Here is a 27,164-nt window from a genome sequence, read left to right as displayed (position 1 = left end):
TAGTATTTTGTCTAGCATATAGCACACAACCAGTTATGGGGTAGTTGTTAATAAGTAATTAAAAATCAATTCACTGTATTCTTCCATGGATTGTTTCTTTCAGAGAGTTTATGTCATCCCAGGCAAAAGCAGTTATTAAAACTACTGAAGATTATTTGCTGCCTCAGTTTGGCCCCAACAGACTTTTGCATTCAGCGGCAGTATCAGAAGGGTCAGGACTTCAAGATTGCTCCACACATCAAACAGCATCAGATCATAGCCATGATGAAATATCAGACCCATATAGCTACAAATCAAACAGTAAAAACAATTCTTGTTTTATATCAGCATCCAAGAGAAACAGACCTGTCAGTGCTCCAGTGGGTCAACTGAGGTAATCAAAGCTGTTCTCTGTTCTTTTAACCGGCTGCTGAAGCTTCTTCCTTTGAGCAGAATTTATAATGATTCAATTGACTATTTCAGACATTAAAATGTAACACATCTCCAGGGTTTTGTTTCTGTTTTTGTTTTGTTTATTTTTTTTTCTTTGAAAGCACCTGAGTAGAATGTTGCTAATTACACTTGTGGAAAACATGAGGTACACTTCAGTGTGGATAATATGAAACTCAGAAAAAAATGCTTGAAGGCAAATCAGGCTAGAACTACAAAATATGTTTACCAGATATTTATTTAAAATAGAAATGCATGCTTTTGATATTTAATCAATATTTTGTAATAAAATCAAATTGAAATGAACTTATAAAACAATTTTGTGTATATATTTTCACATCAAGATTGTTATCATAAACTGTTAACCTAAGAATTTATGGATAGAAGAAAATGTTGTCAAAAGCAAAAATCAAACCAAGAAACTGATATTCCCATTATTTTCATATGTTTGATTAGGTGGGTGTATTGTGATTTTAATTTACCTAAAATTCTTATTTCAAAGTGTTTACTTGGCTTCTGTGGCATTAAGAATTAACAGGGTTAGTTAGAGAACTTTGAAATAAAAAATACAGCATGCTAGTCATTTGCCTCTACTTTTGCTGAGAAAATAATAAGAATCGAAACTGATTTTGAATGAAGACAAAACTTAGAAATCTTCCCTTTCTACCTCCAAACAAATTTGAGATGAATGCAGTTACAACTAACTTTAGAATAAGAAACTTAGAGTAAGAAGCTATTAGAATTTCAAATCTTTTTTAAAAATCAAAGAACTTTTGTAAACATAAAAACTTAAGGGAAGATCTTAGCCATTTACTATTCCGTGATGTTAGGACTATGTTACTGTTTTTTGTTTTCTCACAGAACATAGCTTGTATGCATATAATTTTTTTTAAATGAGTGTTGTGGTGTTTTGTAAGTTAATTGATAAAAATCATTTATTCTAAGATAGGTGTTTTACATGAACAGTTATAACACTTATCCTGTGTTAAATTTTTAAAAATATTTAAGTAGATATGGACAATCTTAGCCTATAAAAAGTTTATTTGAGGAATGCTTGGGAACAATCATTAGGGCTTATATCTATAAAAAATGTCTAGGATAATATTTATTTAAATGATTTTACTAATTAACATGCACCAATTTTGTGGGTTTTTTTTCTTCAGAGTTGCAGAGTTCTCTTCTTTAAAATTTCAGCCAGCCCAGAATTGGCATAGATTGTATCAAAGACACAAACGTCATCCCAGAGTGATTACAGTAACAGCTTACAAAAATGGATCTAGAACAGTCTTTGCCAAAGTTACAGTACCAACCATCACCTTGGTAAATAGTGTTCAAAAGTTTTCAGTGCTTTATTTCTTCCCTTACCCTTTTATAATTTAAGAAATGAAAAAGATGATATTTATTGTGTTAAAATTTTCTTTTTAGTAATGAATCTGCAAATTGCTTATATATACATAGATCTCACAGGTTTTTTATTCCTTTCTTTTTTATGAATATATAAATGGTTTATTGAATTAAACAGATACTAGCTTTTTATCTTGTGGAGTTGTTAAACTGACAGAGCAAGGACTAAAATTAGACAATCATTAAATAGTCTGAGTGTTTTACCTTTTATTTTTTATTTTCAAGTGCTAGAAAATATATTGGTGGAGTTACTTGAGTTACTTAACTTGGCCAGTGACTCAATGGGTGTCTGTTTTCATTGTTAGCACCTTTTGTTTCATGGCAATGTGTTGCTTTCTTTGTCCTAAATCACTTTCTCTTACCTCTTGCTTGCTTTCTTCTAGTTGCTGGAGGAGTGCACAGAAAAGCTGAATCTGAACATGGCCGCACGACGAGTGTTCTTGGCAGACGGCAGTGAAGCCCTCAAACCTGAAGATATACCCCGTGAAGCCGACGTTTATGTTTCAACAGGAGAGCCCTTTTTAGAACCATTCAAAAAAATTAAAGGTAAAAAAGAAAAAAAAATACCTACCCCCACCCACAGTAAATTGCTTAAGGGGTGCAATTAAAAAATGATTTTCATCCTGTCTTTTTTGCATGGTTTAACAAAACTAATGTTTACGCATTTACAGCTCAGTAAGAGGATAATGTGCTTAATGAAAGAAAAATCCACTGACAGCCACGTTTATTGCCCTTCATTAGCATTGGTGCTTAATTTAATATAGATCTGAATAGACATTAGGGAGCCTGCAGGAGGTTAAATGGTGAAAATATAATAAATTAAATCAGAGATTATTGAATTTACTGTTTAGTTTCTTTGACACCCAACAGACATAATTCATTAGATTTATTCTCTCAGAAAATAGTTCAAAGCTTCAAGTAGCATTTATTCATTTACACTCTTGGTCTTTTTCAGAAAGCATTAACATAACTATGAAAATGTGGTCAGAATGAACATATAATTCTTACATACATGTGATTTTCCTAACAAAATTTTTCATAAAGTAAATGCTGCAGCTTGACTTTTTAAACCTTGAAGTGTGTGTGTGTGTATGTAATTTATATTTATATGTATAGATAATACTATATACACAAAATATAAACATATGTATTTTAGACATAGTTGCTGGTAAGGTCTTTCTTTTAAAAGTCCTTTGTTTATAACATTTCAGAAATGTGATTTTCTAAAATAAAACAAACATTTTTCTTTCTTCAGTAGGAAAGAATGCATTTTAAGAATGAAATAAAAGTACTATTCTTACAAGCATGTCATACCATAGTCTGTTATCAAGTGCTATATATGGTAATCACATTTAAATGACATAAGAACTTTGGCATAAAAATTCAGTGTATCTAACTGCTGTATTCCCCTATACTTTTAATACCTTATTAGAAGTATTTTTTTTCTGCAACTGCTACAAAGCTGGTGAACCAAGGACAAGTCTAGACAGTAATTGCATAAGTGGAAGATAAGTAATTCTGGAGTTCATTACAGATTAGGTGATGAAAATTCTTCCTCTATTAATGTTATTATATAAGATGATAGTAGCATTTCTATCTCTTTGAAAATACGTGATCATCAGGAAATAATTTCCTGAATTCAGTAGAAAGTTCAAGGTAATTTGGTTCAAGGTAAGGAAACTTGTTGCTACAATACTCACCAAAAATTACCTATGTAAGAGTATAGACTCATATATTTTTCAAATCTTTATGTAACTTTAAACTATGGCTGCTTTTATTTTGTATTCATTGAATCATTTGTATTAATCATCTTCTATAAGCACATGTGTCTTTGTGGGTAAATGTTTCTGTGACTATTTTATATTTAAATGTATGTGTAATGAATGCTTCCTTAAGATCCTTGATTATTTTTATTAATAAGAAATACTTGCCTTTCATATGATAATGGTATTGTAGAAGAGATGTATAAAATTATTTATAGTTAACTTCCTAGAAATTTTTCTGGACATGCATCTCTAAAATAACAGTGTTACACACATGACTAGCTTGGTGGATGATTTTTAAATATACAAACTAATTTCCTCCTACTTTTTGTTTTCTGTTTTATCCTTTTTAAAACCAAGTCCAGAACAAAAAACTTCTCTGCTTTGTCTGCATATCTTTGGCTGTGTTTCACTGTGACATGCACTGCTGTTCTTTTAGCACCAAAATGTTGGCACACACTCCCGAAAATTTCACACCATCTCTTGCTGGATCAGCAAGCTTAACCCACCAAAACCTGGTGTTGTGCAATGGTTTTTGACTGATAATCAATCTTTATGCTGCTCGACAGTTGTTGCTGGGACACAGAGTAGAGCAGGTGGCAGATGTGCCTTGTCTTTTGAGAAAAGAAATTGTAGGTGAGCTTGGACACAGACTAGCATATCACATGTCCATTCAAAAGACCTAGGATAAGTATAATGGGGAAAAAGTCACTTGTCTAAGTTAAGCCTGTAAGCCTAAAGACTGATATTTGGTTTCTTCGAGAACCTTAAGAATATAAATGTAAATAAATATTATCTATACATAGTATAGTCTTTAACTTGAATTAAATATTTTGAGAGAAGTGTGGGGAAATTTCATATATATACATATATAATTTCATATATATATATTCATATATATATTAAATATTTTAAGAGAAGTGTGGGGAAATTAGATATATATATAATTTCATATATATATATATATATATATATATATCCCACATATTCACATGTACCTTTTCAGATCAGATTAAAATTACCTTTCTTGCATGTGTTTTATAGATAATCAGTAATTTGCCAATTTACTCTGAGTATACCATAAAAAGAAGACATGTATGAATAGCTTCGAAGATGGTAGATAAATTTACAGTAAGGAGGCATTCTAAAGGTAAATAAGGGGGAAACAGCTGGCAGAATTGGGTGTTACTATTGTATCTTTCTACATGAATATTTTATCTGCAATTAAGCAACAGGCATTAGAGTAAGTAATTGGTCATTACTTTAATATAAAGATTTTCATTTGTTCAGCAAACGTTCATTGAGAGCCTACTATGTGCCAGGTACTAGGCCAGTTCAGAGATGAAAAAAGGGGCTTATAGTCTAACTTCTTTTTTGTCATTATTCCTTCATCTCTGATATTAAATTCAGTTTAATTCAATTCAATCTAAATGTAAACCAAAAAGTCTTTTATTAAGTATCTACTATGTATGCAGTCCTGGCTTAGGGATAGAAGTCCTGGTCTTCAGGAGCTTAAACTTAGTAAATGAATTATAAATCCTTAAAACTGAGAACCCTATTTAACAATGTAAATCCAATGGGTCCTCCAAAGGAAAATTTACATTATATCTGCTACAGGAAGGCCAAATAAGTCTATGTATATTTTGGCAATTATATTTTCATACTTCATTGTTTTCTTATTCTTTGGAAAAGCAGTGTAGGTAGTGAAAATTGCCTCAGAACTACTTCCAGATTTACTAGGGTACAAAAGGACCTAAGGAACATTTCTGATTTTTAACTACTTTACTACCCCTTTTGAGGACCACTGTTGACAGTCAGTGCCACTGGATTTAATAGAAAGCCAGAGAGCTATTCATTACATACCTCGAAACACAAAGCTTTCTTATAGAGGTCAAGCCAAGGTCAAGACTGACACGAAGCATTCCCTGTTGAAATGCAGTATTAGAATAATTCTTACATTTTGAAGTTAAATGCCTAAGCAGAAGATTATGTATGGGAAAAATAGAATCTTTTTTATAAAGACTGTTGATGAAGATGAACGGTCTGATTAGGTCATATAATTCTGGCATTTGAAGATTCTGAAATCTATTAATGATTCTGCTAGAATTGTAAAGAAGTAGTTAATGAATTGTTTGAAGAGGCATTTTAAAAGTTTTCAGATCCTTGGGCATGCACTTTAAGTTTTATTCACCATTTCCTGAATCTTCTTTAATGGTGGCACAGTGAAAATTCTTACCTCAGATTCATGGGGTTTATAAGAGGTCAGCTCCTTTATAACTGCTAGAAGCTATAGGCAGTGCCAACCTAGCATAAGATATGCCCTGCAATTGCTTAAATGTCTTAAAGAAGATGAGAGAAAAAAACTGTTTGGACCTAACTCATTAGGTCCAAATTCTATTGTATGGAGTTCTGATTGTTTAAAAATTTTTTTAGTTTTATATTTTCGTTCTTTTCTGTATATTCTATTCTTTTTGGCTTTTAGAGCTGTCATTTACAGTGATTCATTTCAGTCCTGAGTTTTGTTAACCAGAAGTGAAACTGAGTACTATGAATAAGATTTTACATCTTTAATATACTGTATTGCGAAGATGTAGTCACAGAAAAAAACATCCACGAAAGGTGTTCTTGATACTACACCTAAGATCTAAATTTAAACCTAGAGATTTTCTGCTAACTGCCATGTGATCTACAAAATGAAATAATTTGCTGTGACAGCTTGTGATTGACAAGAATATGTGTGAGCACATTTAAAATAGGCCATCTTTTCATGTAGAAGTAAATGTCAGTGAAATGATGGATTCTCATCATTTTAATTATTGATGATTTGGAAATATTTCAATTCCACGACACACAAGACACATTCTAAATAGCAGCATAACACTTTTTCTCCTATCTGCGTCAATAATGAAATGTTCTGTCATATTTTGTTTTTCAAAAAATGCATTAGTTTAATGAACCTGGATTCATGCATTATATTTTGTTCCATTATGTGTCTCCTGAATTTGTTGATTTTTAAATGGCTGTGTTAAAAGCACAAGTTTCAAGAAATAACCCACTACCCACCTCAAATCACATCTTGCTATTCCTGCTGCTAGATCTCAAGACAATGCTATAGTTCTGACTATATCGAGGACTGCTTTAGTCCACTAAAGCTAATATTGGGCTTTGTGATGATCACCTATGGGGTGAGCATTACTTAATTTGAGCAACTACTATAGGAATTAGGGTGGGTTTTCCCAAATTCCTTGTTATTGTATTGTTTTAATAGTATTTATGTTAGGCAAGATTATTTGTCAGTCCATTTTATCTCCCACTTAGCTGCATATATTCAAAAACAAGAATATGATATTAGATGATAAAAACTCACTTTCTTCTGAAATAGCACGTGATTCTTTGCAGGGGGGTGGGGTAGGGAGGAAAAGGCAGAGGGAAAGGGAGAAAGAATCCCAAGCATTTTGAAGTTGCATCAAACAACAATGCAGGACTCAATCTCACAACTCTGAGATCATGACCTGAGCTGAAATCAAGAGTTGGGTGCTTAACTGACTGAGCCATTTAGGAGTCCCAGCACCGATTCTTTTATCTATTTTTACAAGTGAGGATAAAACTTAGGCATATATTTTATTTATTTCCCTATCACAAATGTTTAAAACCTGTAAATAAGTATGTAGAGTATCTTTAGTATATAAAGAGTAGATTTAAAGGATGTTGCAAGTGGTGGACCCTCCAAAAACTGTCCTTAGCTAATAAGAAAATCAAGAGCATGCATGTGGCAGCATCTCTTTATACTGTAAATTACAAAATAATTGAGAATCATCTAAATCCTTGACATATTCATGAATTGTTGAATTGCATATATATATAGAGAGGCTACACTTGTTCAGTGAAGGGACCTGCAAACCTATAACTGTCCTGATAATTTGGATACTTTCTGCATGTCACACCTGAGTTCTATGCTTTAAGTGTATTGTATTTACTACTCAGAATTGCTAAGTTAGTGCTACAACTCCATAATCTCTTACATGCAATTCCAAAATCGAAAATTGAAGATAAACATTTTTTTCAACTCATATGGTAGCAGAACCTTACTTAGTATAACTAATCAATTATTTTATCGAAAAGTACTATGTTTGATGATGGGCTGCTACCCTAAACCTTGCTATGCATTACTTAATATATGATTCATGCATTATTAGGATATAAGCACTGTGTTAACACTTTGAATCCAAAAATTCTATTTATGGAATTACATCTGACCTTAGGGAGTTTGGTTAAGGTCTTTCTGTTGTAGCTGCAAAGAAACCAGGTAAATTTTAATTCTCATAGAGTATTAACTCAGAAGTGTTACAAATACTGTCTTTATCACCTTGAGTTGTTTGCTACATGGGTAAAAGTAGACAGAGAGAATATCTTCCTTGCTAGAGCTGAGAGAGTATATGAGAGGTAAAAAAAAAAATGTAGTTCTCCATCTAAAGAGGCAGAGGAATAGTTAAAGAAAAACCATTCATTCATTTAATCATAATATTTATTGAGTCCCTATAGTGTACCAGGCATTGCTCCAATCTTAAGATTATGGCATGAACAAGAGCAAGGTCTCATGGAGCTTAATGAGGTAGAAGGAGAAAGACAATAAATATATAAAGAAGTAAACAAGGTATTTATTGACAGTGGTGTTATAAAGGAAATCAAAAGGGTGGTATCATAAGAACAAATAATGTCGTGGAAACAAAAGGAGATAATTTGTCAAATGAAACAGGCATTTGTAGCAAACTCTAAATCAAATCTTTTAGGCAGGTACTCTTTCAGGGGTTTACCTTTTAGACCATTAGTCTTTGAAGCTTTCAGACATCTATTAGGAAAGACTTGAGAAATGCATTATTATTTAGTGGCAAGAACACTAGACTTGAAGTCAGATGATCTTGCAAGATTCTAGTTTTATACGACCTTGAGTGGATTGGTCTGTGCTTCAGTGACCTTACCTGTAAAATTGAGGTAATTATATCTCAAAGGATTCTTGGATATTGTCTTTGTTCCTAAAAAAAGATAAATTATTTGAAAATTAAATGTAAATGTCTAGACTGAACAGAACACTGGGAATAGCATTTCTTAAACATAACTAAGATTCTAATTGCTATTAAAATCCCAAGGCTATTATTAATCAGAATCTTGTGTGCATTCCTCCTTCCCCAGAATAGTTAGCTAGGTTCAGGAAAACAACAACAAAAACATTTATATCTGCTTTCTTCATTACTGCCAGGGAAGGAAGCTACAGTGTGAGTCTGGTCAAGTCACTTAACCTCTCTAAGCCTCAGTTTTCTTATTCATAAATTGAACCCAATAGTAGACACCTCACAGAGTTATGAGCAGTACATAAAATGATATATGTAAAAGCCTACCATATATAATAGGTGTCTAAAACATTGTATTTCCATGTAATCATTTATTTTCCTTCTTTTGCTCTATCTCTTGTTAGACGCATTTCTACCAGCTTTTCATGCAGGTTGTCACAAGTCCCTGATTTTACCACCAAAGGTATTTGCTAGGTCTGAGATCTTAAAATACACACAACCAAATTAAAATCCCTGCTGAGCACTGGTGTACATAGCGTGATATGGGACTCTGAGTTAGAGCCTTTGAACTCTCACAATATTGTGCTTTTTGCCTTGAGAATTTGTTCAGGGTGTAAGTCAAACTCAAGTCCTTTTTTAAAAGGAGCCCCAAGTGGCCTTGCTCTGCTCTATTCCAAGAGTCATATTTTAAAATACGTTTATGACCCAAGGCTAGCCTTCACTTTAAGCTGCCATAACTTATTTCAAGAAAGTTCATAGAAAAGTTCAGGGAAAGGGTGACAACATTTTGATTGGCACGATAGATGGGATGTTTGTAATTTTAATCAAATTTAAATTGAAGACATACTTCAAATGATATGTCAGACTAGTGTTACTGAGTTAAAATCTAATGACAGCCACTGTCATTATTAGTTAAATATAGCCATCATGCCTATAGCAATACATGATGACACTTAAGAACATGCAGAAACAACACAAGTATTTAGAGAAAAGGGAGGGACTAGAAACTCAGTTGAACACAGGAATGTGACCTGGATTATTCTATTTACCAAACATAGAAGCAATTGTATTTTGAACAGATGATATAATTGAGTATAGCAGTATGTTTTCTTACTGTCAGAGCATTTATATTTTATAAACTTATCTTGCACCCATGAAATGATGTGCTTGTTCATATTTAATGTCATTATCTATACCTACTTGACAATCAGAGCATTAAACTATTTTCAAGTTTATTGCCCAACTACAAGAGAATGAATTTTTAAAAATAAGATTTTTTTAATAAGCTCAAGGATTTGAAGTTGCAAATGTGCTGCTTTTATTTTGGTGATAGAAGGTAGTATTCTTTTGTCTGGCACATGCAAAATGGAAAATTACAATGTGGGAGCACCCAGATTTATTTAATTTTATGACAGGCATTGGCTTTTTTTAAGTAAACTGAGAAAATATAATGATATTATAGGTAGACCTTCTAACATAGAAGCAGGCTAGAAAGTGCTTTATCTTTTTCATGATTCAGTTATAAATAAAACTGTGAAAATAAAATAAGATGTGGATTCTTCAAAATAAAATAGAACCTATGGTTGGGGCATAACATTTTCTGAGTGCTACAGGAGAGTAAATGTATGTATAGTCAAGGGGACTTGGCAACTACCAAGCATATGGGTTATGGCCCTTTGGGGAGGTATTATATTGAGCCTTAGAACTTTAGAACTTCACTGGAGTGCAACCTCCACCACTCTCCTGGTGGTCTCTTAACTTATTAGAGAAAAGTGCCTGGGGAGAGGAAGGCAGAGACTGGTCTGATTGTGACTGCTTTGGAACCCACTAGCTGTGACTAGCAAATTTAAAGATGAGGTGAGACTAGGACCCCTTCTTTGGCAGTCTGGTGTGTAGGAACTGAGACTTTGCTTCTACTGTCAACAAGGTAGAGGTTCAAGAACTCTCCAAAGGGGAACTCCAAGGATCCTGTTGTTGAAATCATATACAGATAGGCATTATATTTGGTCCTACTCTGGGAAAGCACCCACTGGTAAGGATAAGCTCCCATTGCATTCTCAATGTCCCCTTTGGTAATCATCAGATTTGTAATTACTGGTCAAATAAGTGTCTGTTGTTCCCTCTAGACCAAATTAGCTTAGGGCAGAAACCTTGGCTTCCTTATTCACGGTCATTTTCTGGTATAGGGTCTGGCGCTTAATAGATGCTCAGTAAATGCCATTCAGTGGATGAATAAGGACCAAATGAAATAGATACCATGGTGAACCATCCATATTTCAAGGAGGGGGCTGCTGGGAGGGCTGGAAATAGGCCTCATCAGAGCAGCAGGCTCAGCTTTAAACACTGAGTGGATGTTTAGGAAGAGTATATTAAAAACCCCTACCCCAAATTCATATGTAGATTTGTGAATGTTCCTGTTTGGCAGGGGGCCAGAGTAGGCCAGCCCAAGAATAATTACATTGCAGAGACGCTAATGGTTATGCTAATGATTGTCTGAGACCAGACAATGGTCAGAAGTGGACTGCTGGGATAAAAGATTCTCCCAGGGACCTGTAGATCTGAGATTTTCAGCCTCCTACATCCTCTCAGGAATGCTCCTTCTTGACCATTATCTCCCCTCAATCATTCTTTTGGTGATGGTAGTGTTGGGGGGTGCTCTCTTCTTTCATTTAATGCTTCTCTTTGCATTTCTCATAGTACCTTGCATATAGTCAGTGCTTGTTAACTATTATTGAAAGTAAGGAAGCTTTGAAAGAGGTGGTGTGACCTTTGAAAGGCTTCAGGGCCACTGCCCACTCTTGTGCACAGCTGAAGGACTGTGGAGCTAGACTTACTTTTTTCTGGTTCCACCATGGGGGCTAGGTGGAGAGGCTGTTTTTTAATTCTTACAAAGGTACCAGATAGCCTCAGCCCTGGGAGGGATGCCTGGGTTTTGAGATGAGAAAATTAGCAAAAGAGAAGTATAGAAAGTATTTGCTAGCTTTGGTTAATATGTTTTCTGAGAAGCACAAAGTGGGTTTGGATGGCACTAAGTTTTTTGTTTTAATACTCGGTCTGGTTCCCTGCCCCACTTACCCAGCTTTCCCCTTACCATTTGATTACTTCTCCTTCTACCCACTTCCAGCCTCGCTTAATCCTCTTCCTCTCCAGGCCTAAAACCTAGTCAGGTCTTTGCTGAGTATCTTCTCCATGCTGGAATGGAAGAGTCAAGATTCTGTTTTTCTGGGGCACCTGGCTGGCTCAGTCAGTAGAGCGTGTGATTCTTGATTTTAGAGTCGGGAGTTCGAGCCCCACGTTGGGGGTAGAGTTTACTTAACAACAACAACAACAAAATCTCTTCCTGTCTGGAGAAAAAAAAAAAGATTCTGTTTTTCTTCTTGTCTCTGGATATAATAATGTTTACCCTGACTGACAGCCCTTATCACATTTCTTCATGTAAAGGCATATGGTCCAAGAGCTGTGATACAGAGAAGAATCACCTTGTGTTGCTAAGTATGAGGGTTCCCTGGTTCTCCAGCGAGAACCCATGGCCCATGGCCCACACTTTGAGATATGCTGCTTTGGAGCTTTCCTTTTCCTCACTATCCCAATAGCTTTGTTCCAAAGAGATGTAGATTTTGCCTTATATTTAAGGAAGATTTTTCCAATAGTCCTACCTGTCCAAAAGATGGAATGGCCTGCTTTGGGAAGTGTGGGTATTCTAAGCATTGTGCACAGGCTCTGATCTGACTACTTCCCACTTTCCTTGCTCCATCTCTGGCCACTGTGTGTTTAGTCTCCTCCCAATGGTCTGTCATATTGTTGCATAACTCTGGATCTTTATCTATATCATTTCCTCTATCTGGATTATGTTCTCACTCTTTTGCCCACTCTGTGTTTCCTTTAAGTCCTACCTTATGTCCTTCCCTCAGGGAGCCTTTCTTGGCTACCATAAGGTGTAGCAGGTGTCCCTGCTCCCTAGATACCTTGTGGATATCTCTGACCAAGTACCTGCCATATTTTGTGTTTGTTTTCCTTTATAGTCTTCCCCAACAGACTGAGAATTCTTTGAGTTCCCCACTCTGTAGGCAGAGAACATGTGATAGGTACTCAGTGCATGTTTGTTGAATGAATAATTGAGTAAATGAAGCAGGTGGTTAGAGTCAATAATTTTTATTTTCTTTCAACCCCAACGTTTTACAATTCTGAAGCCAATGCATTGTAATGCACTAAGCCTGTGACTTTTTTGCTTCTTCCTACCCTGAGCTGTCTTTCATTATACATATTTTGGTTTCTGAGTAAATTCAATGAGGATATGGTAATGAAAAACCTAATTAATCATGAATATAAAAATGTAATTTTTCCCCAAAATACAGAGAAAACATAAGTTTATATCTACTTAATGAAAATATTACCTAGTATCTACCTAATGAAATAATAGTCATGCTCTTATCTGACATGTTTGACAAATATTCTACAAATATTTATTGAACATTTACTATGTGATAAACCCTATTTAAGGTGCTGGCTATGAATCAGGGATTAAATCCTTACATTAAAGATGTAGGATCAACTTTTATTATTTTGTTAAATATCTAACAAACACCACTTGTTTACCGTGTGCTAGATAATAGAGGCATGCAGATTTAAACACATTCCATGCCCTTGAAATGCTCAAAGTCTAACAAGGACACACACATAGAAAAATGGAGATGCTTAATAAGAGAAGGGCCCAAAGATGAAGCTGCAAAGCCTGAAAGAAAGACAGATTAAAGAAAGCTTCCTGAGGAGGTGGCACTCAGTTGAGAAGAAAGAGAGAGAGCCCACCAAAGGGGCATGGTCAAAGTTTGGAGTCAGAAAAGGACATGGTGTATGCTAATGGCTTATTCACAGCTCCCTGAATCTCTGCTGAGGGGGATTATCTAAAGTCTTTTATTGCAATGATTCTCAACTGGAGGTAATTTTGACTCCTGGAGAACATTTGGTAATGTCTGGAGACATTTCTGGTTATCCCAACTGGGAAGGTGCTGCTGGCATCCAATGGGCAGAGATCAAGGATGCTACCAAACATTCCATAATGCACAAGACAGCCCTTACAACAAAAACAAAGAAATGTCAATATTTGCCAAGGTTGAAAAACCTTTTTCAGACTGTTCTGATTGACAACAGACATGAAGATTTGTAAACCTTTTCATAAGGATGTTTTGACCAAATTATAGGCACTGAGGGCAGCTGCTTTTTAGATGGTGCTAGGATGGGACTATGGTAGAATATGGGAAAATAAGAAGTGTGGGAAATCCAGTCATTTTAAGCTAGTAGAATTCTTTTATTACTTTTTACAGTGTCATGGTTAAGAGAGCAGGCTCTGGAATCATTCAACCTGGGTCTGATTTCTGATCCACTTAATGGAGGGATGATAGAGATCAAGTGGCTTAATTTCTCCAGCTCTCATTTTCCTTGTCTGTAAAATGGAAATGATAATGTTACCTACCTCCTAAGGTTGTGAAGATAAAATGAGTTGATGTATATAAAGCACTTAACACATTGCTCTCTATATGCTAAGTTCTTGATGAAAATCATGAGGATAATAATAATGTCACCATTTAGTGTGTTTCATATTTGCACAAAAGTGTTTTATCTGTAGAAATTCTTTCCATCCATACAACAAATAAGGGAATGAGTATTACTGTTCCCATTTCTCAGATAAGAAAACTAAGGCAAATGAGACTGATTTTTTTCCAAGGTTACAGAGTTAGTAAGAGTCAAAGTTAAGATTCAAATCTAGGGAGTTTGGCTTCAGAACCCATGCTTATAAATACTAGTCTACGCTGCTTATCTAATATCTTATTACTACATTTTAGTCATCATTAGTACTGTTTTAGGTTTCTTTGCCGGTTTATTTAAACATCTTTATTTATATAAAAAATTTCATATATTTCCAATAGTCGTCCCATGTTTATCAGTGTCAACAAAGATCTAGAAAATAGGAAGAATATCTTTAAAGAAACTGTAAATATTTTATGTTAAAAATGATATTTTAAAATTTACTATATATGCTTTTCGTAGGCCCATCAGGAGTTCTTTCCGAAAACTGATTTGAAACTTCACAAATATGATCTCTTTTTGTTTTAGACTATGTTTTTAGGTGAGGAAAGTGTCCTTAGATGTTCGCAGGTAATAGACTTGTGAATATATTTCTTTTATCAGAATAAGTTATATTGGAATAAAAGGTAGCCTTATTCATTAATTCATGCAGCACTTATTGAGCACCTGCTCCATATGCACTAGAATTGTGTATTTACCTACGTAAGCAGACAATGATGCTGATAGCATGGGGGGAGAGTGTCAGTGGTAGATAGCTACACAAGAGCAGAAGGGAAGGGTGTCCACGCTAGAAAAGAGTTTTTAAAAGACATGACCCCCCCCAAATTAATCTTGAGGAATATGTAGCATTTACCTTAAATATACTTGGAGTTTATTCCAGTGTACTCCACTGCTAGACCTTCACTTGCCAACTAGTTTTCCTTGGAAGATTTCTTCTTTTCTTGAAGAAATTCTCTACTGTTGTGGTCACCAATGAGCATCAAGGTAGTAGATCAGTCATATTTAGGTTCATACTGGGGGGATGTAAAGAATGAAAATGATAGTGGGGCGCCTGGGTGGCTCAGTCGTTAAGCATCTGCCTTTGGCTCAGGGCGTGATCCTGGCATTCTGGGATCGAGTCCCACATCAGGCTCCTCCACTAGCGCCTGCTTCTTCCTCTCCCACTCCCCTGCTGTGTTCCCTCTCTCGCTGGCTGTCTCTCTGTCAAATAAATAAAATCTTTAAAAAAAAAAAAAGAATGAAAATGATAGCAATAAAGTATATTTTGCGTAACTGGTATGTTATATAAAGTGACATAAAATTAAATTTTATCAATTGAACATTTAAATCACAGGAAGAATTAACATCTAGTAATTATACTATACGCAGTGAACTTACATATATCCTGGAGGAAAGTAATAATAAATATAGACTTGATTCTTATCTTCTATGGGGTTAAACATGGAAACAGAAATAGGATCTATGTTTATAAAATATTTGCATAATTCCAGATTGTTTATGCTCTTTCCTTAATATGTAATACAGGATCTGAAATGTGGTATGTTCTCAAACATTATTGAATGAATGAATATATGGGTAAGTGGTATAGACTGCATGTGCTCTAAGGATTTGGAGAGATGACAGATCATTGTGGGCTGGGGCACTAAAGTTAGAGCTTAACCTGGACCTTGAGAAGGATTTGAGTCTGAATAGGTGAAGAATGGACTTAAAAATGCCCTTGGTATATACTCAAAGGATAATGAACAGATTGGCTTAGGTAAAAAAAGTGCTTTAAACTAGGGAAGATAAAGACGTGTAAGTTTGGATAGTGTCAGATTATCAGTAAACTCTTCTATTAAACATAAATTTAAGTGAGGGAATGGGTCTTTTTCATATTCCTTGCATAGGGTCTGACACATAAGATGGATCCAATAAGTATTTGCTGACTACCTGACGGACTGGGTGATTGACTAATGGAAACTTCAAAAGTTAGTTCCAAGAACTTTCTCTTTAGGCAATGATAAAATTGATGTTTTAGGAAAATTCATCTATAATTGGAGTATAGGATGTCAGATATAATGGAGGAAAATAAAATACAATTAGGAAGGGCTTGTAGATGATTGGAGACTGAGAGGGAAATGGACAGGTGGTTTTGGCTGGGAATGGAAAGGAATAATGCTTTTAAGAGTTACTGAGAAAAGATAGCCAAGAATTAGGTTTCCTTCTTTGACTCTGTCTCAGGTCCGGTTCCCTAGAAACAGAGACTGACATGGGGATTTTTGTACAAGGGACTTCGTGAGGGAAGCAACAGAATAGAGGAAGAGGTTTAACGATGCCCTGTATTCAGCTGAAGTCTAGCCTCAGTTTGGAGTGGGAAGCATACCAAAGAGTTGCCCCTCCTTAAGGCCAGGGGACTAGCCATTATGTCCGCTAGTCGGTCAGTCATTGGCTGTGGGCTGGACCCCTAGGTAGGAGGTAAGAGACCATCACCTGACATTTCCTGGCTAGGGGGCTGGTTCCTTTCAGCCAAGAGCAGTTCTCTGGAGAAGGAAGCAGTTGTGAGGCCATCACTCACAGCAGGTGGAGTTTGGGTGCACTAGCCTGATAAAAGGAATTTGGTTGGGGAGACTACCAGTGTCATCTACTCCCTGCTGTAGTCTGTTCTTCATACAGTGCCCTGCTGAGAACCTTCCAGTAGCTTCCCTTTACATCCAGAGTAAAATCCAAACCCTTTATCCTCTTCTATGCAGTCTGGCCTCTTTCTACCTCTGTGGCTTGTACATTCTCTCTCTATCCAAACCTTTTTTTTTCTTTCTCAAACATGCCAAGCTCATTCTCATCTCAGAGACTTTGTGCTTGATTTTTATTCTGCCTAGAATGCTCTTTCCTCCCAGATTTTCACGACTAACTTCATTGTGCAAGCCTCTCTACTCAGATGTCTACTTTCCCTCTTCAGGGAGACCTTCCACTGTCTATCTTTCCCTAAGAGGCTGTAATCTGCACAAGTTATTCTATCCTTTTCATAACTATCATCCTGGTACATTGATGAATGGACACCCAAAAAATGTCATTGAATGACTAAGCAATTGGTTGGAGAGAAATTTGGAGGTAAGGGTTCAAGATCTCCCTGAGATAATGGACAACTGTGAAAGAAGTAGAAACACTGATAAGAATAAGAAATGTGAAGAGTATGTCCAATTTGTGTGAAAAGATGTGAAATTCTGTTTGAGGTAACAGCATAAAATATATGGTAGAGTCAAATAGTGTCGGGGTGCCTGGCTAGCTCAGTCAGTGGAACATGCAACTCTTAATCTCTGGGTTGTGAATTTGAGCCCCACAGTGGGTGTAGAGATTACTTAAATAAATAAAATCTCTCTCTCTCTCTTTTTTTTAAAAAGGAGTACAGTTTCTAGAACTAAATTCATATCCTGGTGCAACCACCCGCCAAGATCTTGCTCAAGTTATTTAACTTCTCTGTGCCTCAGGGTTTTTTTTCTTTTTTTTTTTTTTTAATATTTTATTTATTTGACAGAGAAGGACAGCCAGCGAGAGGGGGAACACAAGCATGGGGAGTGGGAGAGGAAGAAGCAGGCTCCCAGCAGAAGAGCCCAATGTGGGGCTCGATCCCAGAACGCTGGGATCACACCCTGAGCCGAAGGCAGACGCTTAACGACTGCGCCACCCAAGCGCCCCTGTGCCTCAGTTTCTTCACCTGTAAATGAAGATAATGATATTTTCTACCTCATAAGCTTGTTGAGAGGACTTCATGAGTTAATATATATAAATCATATAAAACAGTGTCCGGCTAATAGCATTATTTTAGTGGTATTAAAGGAGTCTACATAGAGAAGAGAGAAACCAGGCTGGGACTCGGTTAAGATGAGTGATGAATCTATGGGACAGAATCGAAGGAGGTGCTTAACTGAGGTTTGTGCACTTGTACAACTGAGTGTGTGCCTTTCAGTTTTGCACTGTTGACTCTTCACTTGTCTTACCCTAATCCTGACCCTAGTCTCAGTCAGCAAAGGGGAAAACCCTTTATTGGTAAGATTCTCTAAATCTGGGCACCTGTAATGCCTCCTCCCTGTGGCCTTGGGGGGGAGCAGTTTCTTTTTTTATTTCTTTAAGATTTTATTTTTAAGTAATCTCTACACCCAACATGGGGCTCAAACTCACAACCCTGAGATCAAGAGTCTCATGCTCTACTGACTAAGCCAGCCAGGCGCTCCAATGTGTGAGTGGTTTCTTGCTGTTTCCAATCTCTGGGTTGCCTCGCTGTCCTTTGGTTTCTTCGCCATCTTTACATAACCAATTCCCTATAGTCAGTCTCCTCTGCTCAAATACTCTGAGTAGTGGATTCTGTTTCTCTGGTTGGACCCTGACTGATAAAACAATTAAAATACTCTAATGCTTCATAATAAGCATAGAATTTCTGGGGTGTGGGGGAAGAAGCCAGTTATTTATGGGGTCCCTTCAATGCTTTAGGTACTTCAACATATAAAATATGTAATCTTCATCAGGTAGTGGAGTGGTGCCCACTAGCTACTTTATAGGAAAGAAATCAGAGAATTATAACTCTTAATGGTTTGAGGTTCATCCACATTGTAGCATATATCAGTATTTCATTCTTTCCTTGCCCGATAATATTCCATTGTGTGTATATACTACATTTTGTTTAACCATTCATCGCATGTGTATTTATTTGGGTGCCTGTTTTCTGTTCTTTTGGGCATATATGAACTCATTAATGTCTAGCTTATTTTTCTAATTCATATGAATTTTAGATTACAAAATGACAAAGCAGTAATTTCTGTAAAAATATTTTTCTCTTTTTAAAGACTTACTCATATCTATAATCTAGTTTTAGTTTATTCTGCAAGTTTTGCTCATATTTCTACCTACTGTATATGTATGTTTGCATGTATATGTGTGTGAGTATGTACACAAGAGAGAAAGAGAGAGAAAGACAATGTTTTTGTTTTTTTAACATTTAATGTAGCCATTCTGGGACTTGAGTCCCCAGAACAATTTGCTTGTGTTTCATATCAATATTTGCAGATTTTATGTAAAGCACCATTTTAGGTCAAAGAGGCCATGCATCTTTCAAGGTAAGTGCTAATAGAGAAGGGTTATTTAGAAATTTGGGCAAACAAATGCAGCTATTTTCAATTGTATGCAAATAAAATTTTATTTCTCTCATTAGGACAAGTATAGAGCCGATGAGGGAGGGATCACTGTAATTCTGTAATTGTAAAATCACATAAATTTTCTAATTTATGTGAAAAGAAAATATAATCTAAAATAAATTGAATGCACAAATAAAAAAGTAACCCAGGTGTAAATTATTTATTTATGAAATGAAACCTTTTGGAAGGAGAGAAATGCTGATAGCAACCTTACTATGCAATGTACTGTAGTTCTGTTCTTAACCTTACATTTTTAAAGTCATACATAGTAATTTAGTTTGACTCCCATTAATATGAGTGGGAGTTTTAAAACTTAAATTCCTGCACACATCTTCGAAAATGTATAGGTCAAAGTAAACTGTTAATGCAGAGCTGTTTTTCACTTTTAGTGAAATATTTTGAATCTCTCACCAAAGGTGTCCTACAAGGCACTTTCAATCTAGTCATAGGAGAAGAATTATGTATAAGGTTACTATTTGGAGGTCATCATCTTTAAAACAACATGGGTAATAAATCATATTAAGGAGAAAAAAGCATTTTCCCAACCCTAAAGAACACAGAAGTTCAGGACCCATATTGTTTTATAGTAAGCAAAGGACCTTGGACCCTTTCAATGGACCCTTTCAGCCCAGGGCATCTGATCAGTGATAGAGGCATGCTAAGGTGAATTTTAATTAGGACTAAATTGTGGTATTACTCTTTCATACCCTGAACATCTGTTCCCTTCAGAAATGATGATTTATGCAGGCTATCAGAGCAGACAGCTTGCTACAGCTTATGTCACGGTTAGTGGGAAGCTGGTGGTAGCATTTCAGAAAACCAGCATCTAAATGGAGACTGGCCAGTGTACATGATACAGGTAAGAGGGGGAGGGGAAGTATGATGTGTCCGTTTCTAGTTTTGAAGCCAAATATTGACTTGACTTAAAAAAATTCTCTTCTAGACCATCTGTTGTTAATGAAGAAAGTAACATGGACAATGAATGGGCTGATGCTTCCTACTGATGTTAAAAGACAGAAAACCAAGCCTGTTCTTTCTGTTAGAATGAAGGAACTTACTGAGAAGACCTCAGTCCGAATTCTCTTCTTTAAGAATGGCATGGGGCAAGATGGACATGAGATTACAGTGGGAAAGGAAACAATGAAAAAGGTAATATTGTATGAAATATTAAAGTATAAATTAAATTTCAAAGTTTTCGTGGCTTTTGAAATGTGTTATTTTTTTCTTTTAAATATCAATGTCAACTAATAAAGTGAAGTATTAAGAAGGTATTATAAAAAATGCAAAAACTTCAGCTGTTTAGAACAACATAAATTACCTTAGTAAAGCAATGAGGTTTCTTTGGCTAATACATAGTTGGTTATTTACCTAGTTAAAAGTTATGCTTATACTTAGAGAACATTCTAGTTGGTTATAATATTTTATAAAATATTTAGATTGAAGCCAACCTAATCTAACTTCAAATCTAAAATCTCCTTTCCTTTTTAAAATGATAAGACTTAGGGGTGTCTGTGTGGCTTACTCAGTTAAGCATCTACCTCGGGCTCAGGTCATGATCTCAGGGTCCTGAGATCAGAGTCCTGCATCAGGCTCCCTGCTCGGTGTGGAGCCTGCTTCTCCCCCCTCTCTCTGGCCCTCCCCGCCACTGTGTTCTCTCTCTCTCTCTCTCAAATAAATAAAATCTGAAAAAAAGATAAAAATAATAAGACCTAGAAGAACCTCTTCTTCTGGCATGAGTAAGTAAAGTCCAAAATAACTAAGATTCCTTTTAAAAGAATCCGTATGCATTTTTAAAAGCAAATCTAGATGGGTCTAAGAAAAATCATGGAACAATCAAGCAAACTTTAAGAAACAAATTTTGTCATATAAATGCAGTTTTTTTAGGGGGTGCATGTATTTCCCAGATCATCTTTGATCTGATAAAAATATGGAGGAACTAATGGGAGTTTGAAGAAAAAAAATTTTTTTTTTTTACAGATAAGGGTTTTTCAACCAATCTTAAAGCAGCCTAATACTAACAACTAAAATGTATTAAATATGTGTTAGAGAGACAGTGAAACATAACCAAACTGTCTAGGTTTTAATCCTGGCTTTGTCATTGAATCTATGAGACTTTGGACACCTTATCTTCTCCAAGCCTCCATTTCCTCATCCAAAAAATCAGAATAAGAATAGTGCCTACCTCACAGAAATGATATGAAAATTCAATATGATATTATGCATGGAGTGCCAGCACCCAGAAAATTCCCAATAAATATATGCTATTCTTATCTTTAGTACTTATACATCTAATAGTTAGAAATTGTTTCTTTTACTAAAGGGAGAGATTTATTATGAAATCAAGACAGGTATAAATCATTTTGTTACCCCGGAGTATTTTCAAAATGACTCTTGCTTGAAACAGGTGAATAGTTGACTAGATACTAGAAATTGTTCTTATTGAAATATGTATTTCTTTATCTTCTTATTTTTGTGGTTATTTTATAACCACAACTGGGTGTTTACTGAGAATCTAGGAAACCAGATTTTATTTCCTTCTTCTCTTCAGATTTAGATTATGAGTAAAACAAGGGATATTACACACCAGAGTAAATTGCTAAGGCAAGTTGTAACATCTTCCCTGGAGATTTTGAAAACTAGAGAAGACGGACATATCTCTTGGATTGTTAAAATGCAGCCATTCTTGGAGATAGAAGCTAGATTAGATAACCTCTTGAGTTCACTTTGGTTCAGTCTTTGTAATTCTATGCCTTGGCGGGAAAATGGGGGTAATAGCCACTCATAAAGATTACATGTTCTTAGATGAAAGGTTGAGTATAAGTAAAAATGTCACTGCTATTTTGCTTTTTGACTTTAGAGAGCAATTTATTTAAAACTGGATGATCAAGTAATTCTTTAGCTTACTTTTTTTTCTCCTTACAATTTGTAAAATTTAAAGAATTTTCACAATTTGTAAAATTTAAAGAATTTTCACAATTTATAAAACTCGGGACATGATTCAGTAATAAGCATATTTGTAAATATTTGGTTAAATATCACTTTTAATATAGCAAAGGGACTATAGTCAATAATAATGTTATAACTTTGTGTGATGACAGATGGAAACTATACTTACCATGGTGAGCACTGCATAATGTATACAATTGTCAAATCACTGTGTTGTACACCTGAAACTATATAACATTGTATGTCAATTATACTTCACTTAATAAATAAATAATCATTTATACAAACAAGGTGAAGGATGGGAGGCAACAGAATCCTGGCCCTGAGTATCAGTAGAATTTTTTGAAGGGGAAAAGTAATGCTAGCTAATTATTTTATAAATAAAATTTAAATTTTGAAAGTTTTGTTGGTAATCGCAAGATAATGCCATATTTATAGATTAACTACCAAGTCAGTAATAGTATAAAAAAGTGGCGAGGTCATAGGAGAAACACAAATTATTTTCTCTTTTATGATAAAATATTGGGAATGTCAGGGATTAGAAGCTATTTTTAGATTATTATGAAGTAATAAAAAACTGGAATAGGCTGGAAAAGACTCTAATATGGTGAAGGCTGTTGCAGTGGGATAAAGAGAAAATTATTGAAGATGGTAGTAAAGTAAGTTAGTTAAGGCGTAAAAGTATTCTCTGAGATCAGAATGGAGCCATGAGAAAATGACTACATTTTAATCTTAAGTGCAAAATCAGAAGGAAATCCATTTACTTATTTTAAAAGGTTAAGTGATTAAGAAGTTTGAAATGAGGGCCAAAGTGATATATTTATTCGCTAAACTCGGGATATCCCAACTATGGCCCATCTCTTTGAAACTTGAATCAGATGGTTTTAGAATGACTCCGTATGGTTTAGTAATTACACAGCACCTGCTACTGTGAGGTATAGGCTAAACATATGTATCCAGGGGTTGAAAAGGTATTAAGACAAATTTCTAGGTACAAAATACAAAGTTAATGGAAAATGAAAAATATCTGCTCCAGATACATAACTTTTTAAGGTTAGTGTTGTGGTGGTAGGTAAGTTTTATTTTCCATCAATTATCTCTTAGATTCATTGTCAAAGAAGTGGCATTAACTGTATTGATTATTTTATTATCTAGATCTCCTTTATGAGAAATCTTTATTTTTTCTCTTAGCACTTAGTAGTTTTATCTTATTTTTTTTTCTTGGTATTCTATGTAATATCATAAATGGCATGAGATTGCAATGGTGAAGAAAACAATGAGAAAGATAATGAATGAATGAAACAATGAAAAAGTGCCCTGGCCCCTCGATCCAATTTGGTTTGATTGTTCTCTATAACGTATATCCTGGGATCTCCCTTCACAATCAACCTGGGGATTACCTTTCCCTCTCTCCTCTGTTGGATCCCTCTCTCCTACTTCTCTAATCTTCCTTTGTCTTCATTTACTCTATTAGACACATATTCCCATTGCTTTTAAGAAAGAGAACATGTATGGGGCTCCTGGGTGGCTCAGTTGGTTAAGCGACTGCCTTCAGCTCAGGGTCCTGAGATTGAGCCCCACACAGGGCTCCCTCCTCAGCGGGGGCCTGCTTCTCCCTCTCCCTATGCTGCTCTTTCTGCTTGTGCTCTCCTGCTCTCTGTCAAATAAATAAATAAAATCTTAAAAAAAAAAAAAGAGAACATTGGAGATAAATTTTTTGAGATCTTGGGAAATCATTCTTTCCTCCCAATATTAAAGGTATTGCTCCATTGCTTCTTGTTTCTTGTGTTGCTATTGAGAATCTGAAACCATACTGATTCCTCATCCTTTGTAGGTAACCTGCTTTTAATATTTCCCCTCTGAAAACATTTAGAATTATCTCTTTGTTCCGAGTATTCGAAAGTTTTTCCAAGATGTGCTAGATACTCACTCAGTATGTCTTTTCAGTCTGAAGTCTCACCCTTCTTTTTTGAGAAATTTTGTTGAATTATTTCTTTGACAATATCTTCTTTTCTTTTCTTCTTCTGTTCTGATATTGTGGAACTCCTATTTTTATATGTTTGATCTTCTGAACTGAACTTCCAATTTTCTTACTGAGTGATTTCTTTATCTTTACCTTCTCACCCAATGAATATTTTTGCTTCTGCTTCCTGCACTCTGTTTTCTAAGTATTTGTTTGTTGTTTTTTGTTTTCTGTCTTTCGTGTTTCAAAGTTTTCTTAAAGATGGTTAATCTTCCATCAATATTTAAAAGTGAAGAGCTCAACACCAATTGAAAAGCTCTTGAGAGTCAGGACATCTCATTGAGGCATGAGTTGCGTTGGACAGTGTTTTGACGAGGCTTTTTCTTTAGGGTGAGGGGGAGTGGGAAATTGTCAGTGTTTGTCTTTACTCTGGGGCGGATCAGTTTCTCCAGTTAGAATCTGCCAATTTGAGCAATCTCATAGTCAAGTAGAGAAGGGGACCAAGAGTTACACTTTCAGTATGTAGATTTTCATTTAATTTCCCTCTTTTCAGTAAACTGCCCTCTTTCTCAGCTCTGCCTGGTGCCTCTGATTTCAGAGTTCCTGTGGTTTAGCTTCTCCAGACTCCCAAATCTCTCGTCTTTTTTTTTTTTTTTAATTTTATTTATTTATTTGACAGAGACAGCGAGAGAGAGAACACAAGCAGGGGAAGCAGGAGAGGGAGAAGCAGGCTCCCCGCCGAGCAGGGAGGGATGCTAGGCTCCATCCCAGGGTCCTGGGATCATGACCTGAGCCAAAGGCAGACGCTTAATGACTGAGCCACCCAGGCACCCCATCTCATCTTCTCTTCTGATGGCAGAAGTATAGTTACCTGAATGCTTGGTGTTCAGGGAGGGTTTGAAGGATTTAACTGCTTTTTATAGAAATAGTCAAGTTATATTCAGCCTACTTTTTAGAGGTATCTGATGGCTCAAATTTGTGAGAGCCTTTCTGGGGTTTTTCAATACAAAGCAAGTTTACTTCTACTAGCTTTAGTTTTGAAGTTTCTGGCCTGCTAAATCATTTACTACTTACTTATTTTTCCTCTGGCTCCCAGAATTTTTGTTACAGTCTCCTTTCTGATTCTCTCTCTCTCTTTCTTAAAATGCCAAGTATCAATCTTTTATTTAACATTGATAAAGCTGATTTTTTTAGGTGAAAAGATAATTCTAATATCTTCTTCCTTTCCCGGTAGATTGCTTTGCCCAGTGTGTTGGGATTTGTACATCTGATTTGGAAAACAAGGTTTCAATCTACTTGAGTAAGAACAAAATGTTTTTTTCTGTCATCTGGAGACATAAGATACTTATTGCAGACAAACGGCCTTCAGTGTTTCTCAAAATATGGTCCACAGAATACCTGCATCAAAATCCTCTGGACTATGTTTTAAAAATTCAAACTGTTGGCCCCCACTCCAAGCCTATTGAATTAAGAATCTCCAGAGTGTGGGGCCTGGGAATCTGAACTTCAACAAATGTGTCCAGATGATTCCTAGTCCCACTAAGTTTGAGAACTCCTGTTTGATATTCTAAAACTTTAAATTTACTAATTAATGAAAATCTTCATAGATTCCTTGTTTGTTTTCCTATACTTCTTATGTGGTTTATGAGAAAGAAAATAAGTTGTATGACATAGAAATTAGGTTATGGGAAATTAGATCACTAGTTGCTAGATTAGAACTAATGCAGGGAATTAAGAAATTAAGAAGAGGAAAAATTCTACAAGTTAGCCGGGAGTAGTCCATGTGGCAACTCTGACTTAGAAGAAATACACATTCCCTTAACATTTGTATGTAAACATATTTCATTAGTTACTTTATCCTGTTACTACTAAAAAACCACATAAGGTTTAAGAAAATATCTTATGTATGACTGTCAAGGTATAAATAAATCACGGATACCCTTAAATCAAAGGAATATCCAGACACATGATGCTCATGTTTGTTAATTGAGAAAATAACTCCATAAGCCTAAACACAAAAGCCTTCAAGAAAATGTTCAAGTTCAAAATGTACAATTCAGCTGAAAAAAAATGCAGCATAATAACATTATTATGGAATGTCCTTAGACAGATCAGTAACTATAACAGCAGAGATTTTTTCCAATAGTGTGGGTAAAGGAATTTAGAGAACATTTTAAGAGATTCAAAAAGGAGCACCTGGAGTAAATTTGATTAAGGATGCTTACCATGGATTCCGACATGGGAGGTCATGCATAATTAGTATGTTAGAAGTTCTTTGAAGAGCTTTTTATGATAGATGAGGAAAAACCCATTGATACTATTATTGTTTTAAAAATTAGTCTAGTGTTCAGACCAAGGATTAATATCAGATTTAAAAATATGAAAGCAGATTTTTTTTTTAAATATAGAATTTGATACTGGAGTTTATTTTCAAGAGGCCATGGGTAGCCAATTGTCTTCTATTTATTGTCAATTTCAGAGTTATACAATTGGATTATTTTAGAATCTTATAAGTAATTATTTGGTAATCAGAATTTATTTTCTTGAATAAAATCCTAAGTGTGGGGGGTGAGAATGTGAATTTCCTCAGCTGAACTAAAAGCAAATGAGAATTTTCAGTTTGCAGATTTATTTACTTATTTACTTTATTTACTTTTTTATTTATTTACTTTACAAAGTTAAGGACAGATAATCCTTAACATTAAGATCGCAGATTTTATGAGATCATCTAATTAAGCAACTCAGAAAACTGAGACTTAGAGAAGTTAGCCACCCTATCCAAAGTGGATCAACTGGAATAGCTAGGACTAGAACCCATTTTCCTACTTCAAATTTTTTTCAT

At 35.3% G+C, this 27,164-nt stretch overlaps 1 protein-coding gene across 1 annotated transcript in view; it reads left to right on the top strand.

Annotated features, from left to right (window-relative positions):
• The window catches only part of DCDC1 (doublecortin domain containing 1), a 426,036-nt gene that overhangs the window by 38,726 nt on the left and 360,146 nt on the right, over window positions 1-27,164 (top strand). Inside the window, exons 4-7 of the mRNA XM_034645816.1 lie at window positions 104-373; window positions 1,593-1,749; window positions 2,217-2,379; window positions 20,357-20,562. Coding sequence (XP_034501707.1) covers window positions 104-373; window positions 1,593-1,749; window positions 2,217-2,379; window positions 20,357-20,562 — 796 coding nt within the window. The remainder of the gene's footprint in view (window positions 1-103; window positions 374-1,592; window positions 1,750-2,216; window positions 2,380-20,356; window positions 20,563-27,164) is intronic.

Source organism: Ailuropoda melanoleuca, chromosome 16 (genome assembly GCF_002007445.2).
Source record: "Ailuropoda melanoleuca isolate Jingjing chromosome 16, ASM200744v2, whole genome shotgun sequence".
Classification (NCBI taxonomy): domain Eukaryota; kingdom Metazoa; phylum Chordata; class Mammalia; order Carnivora; family Ursidae; genus Ailuropoda; species Ailuropoda melanoleuca.
Note: the sequence above shows the minus strand (reverse complement) of the source record. Positions and strands in the feature narration are given on the sequence as shown.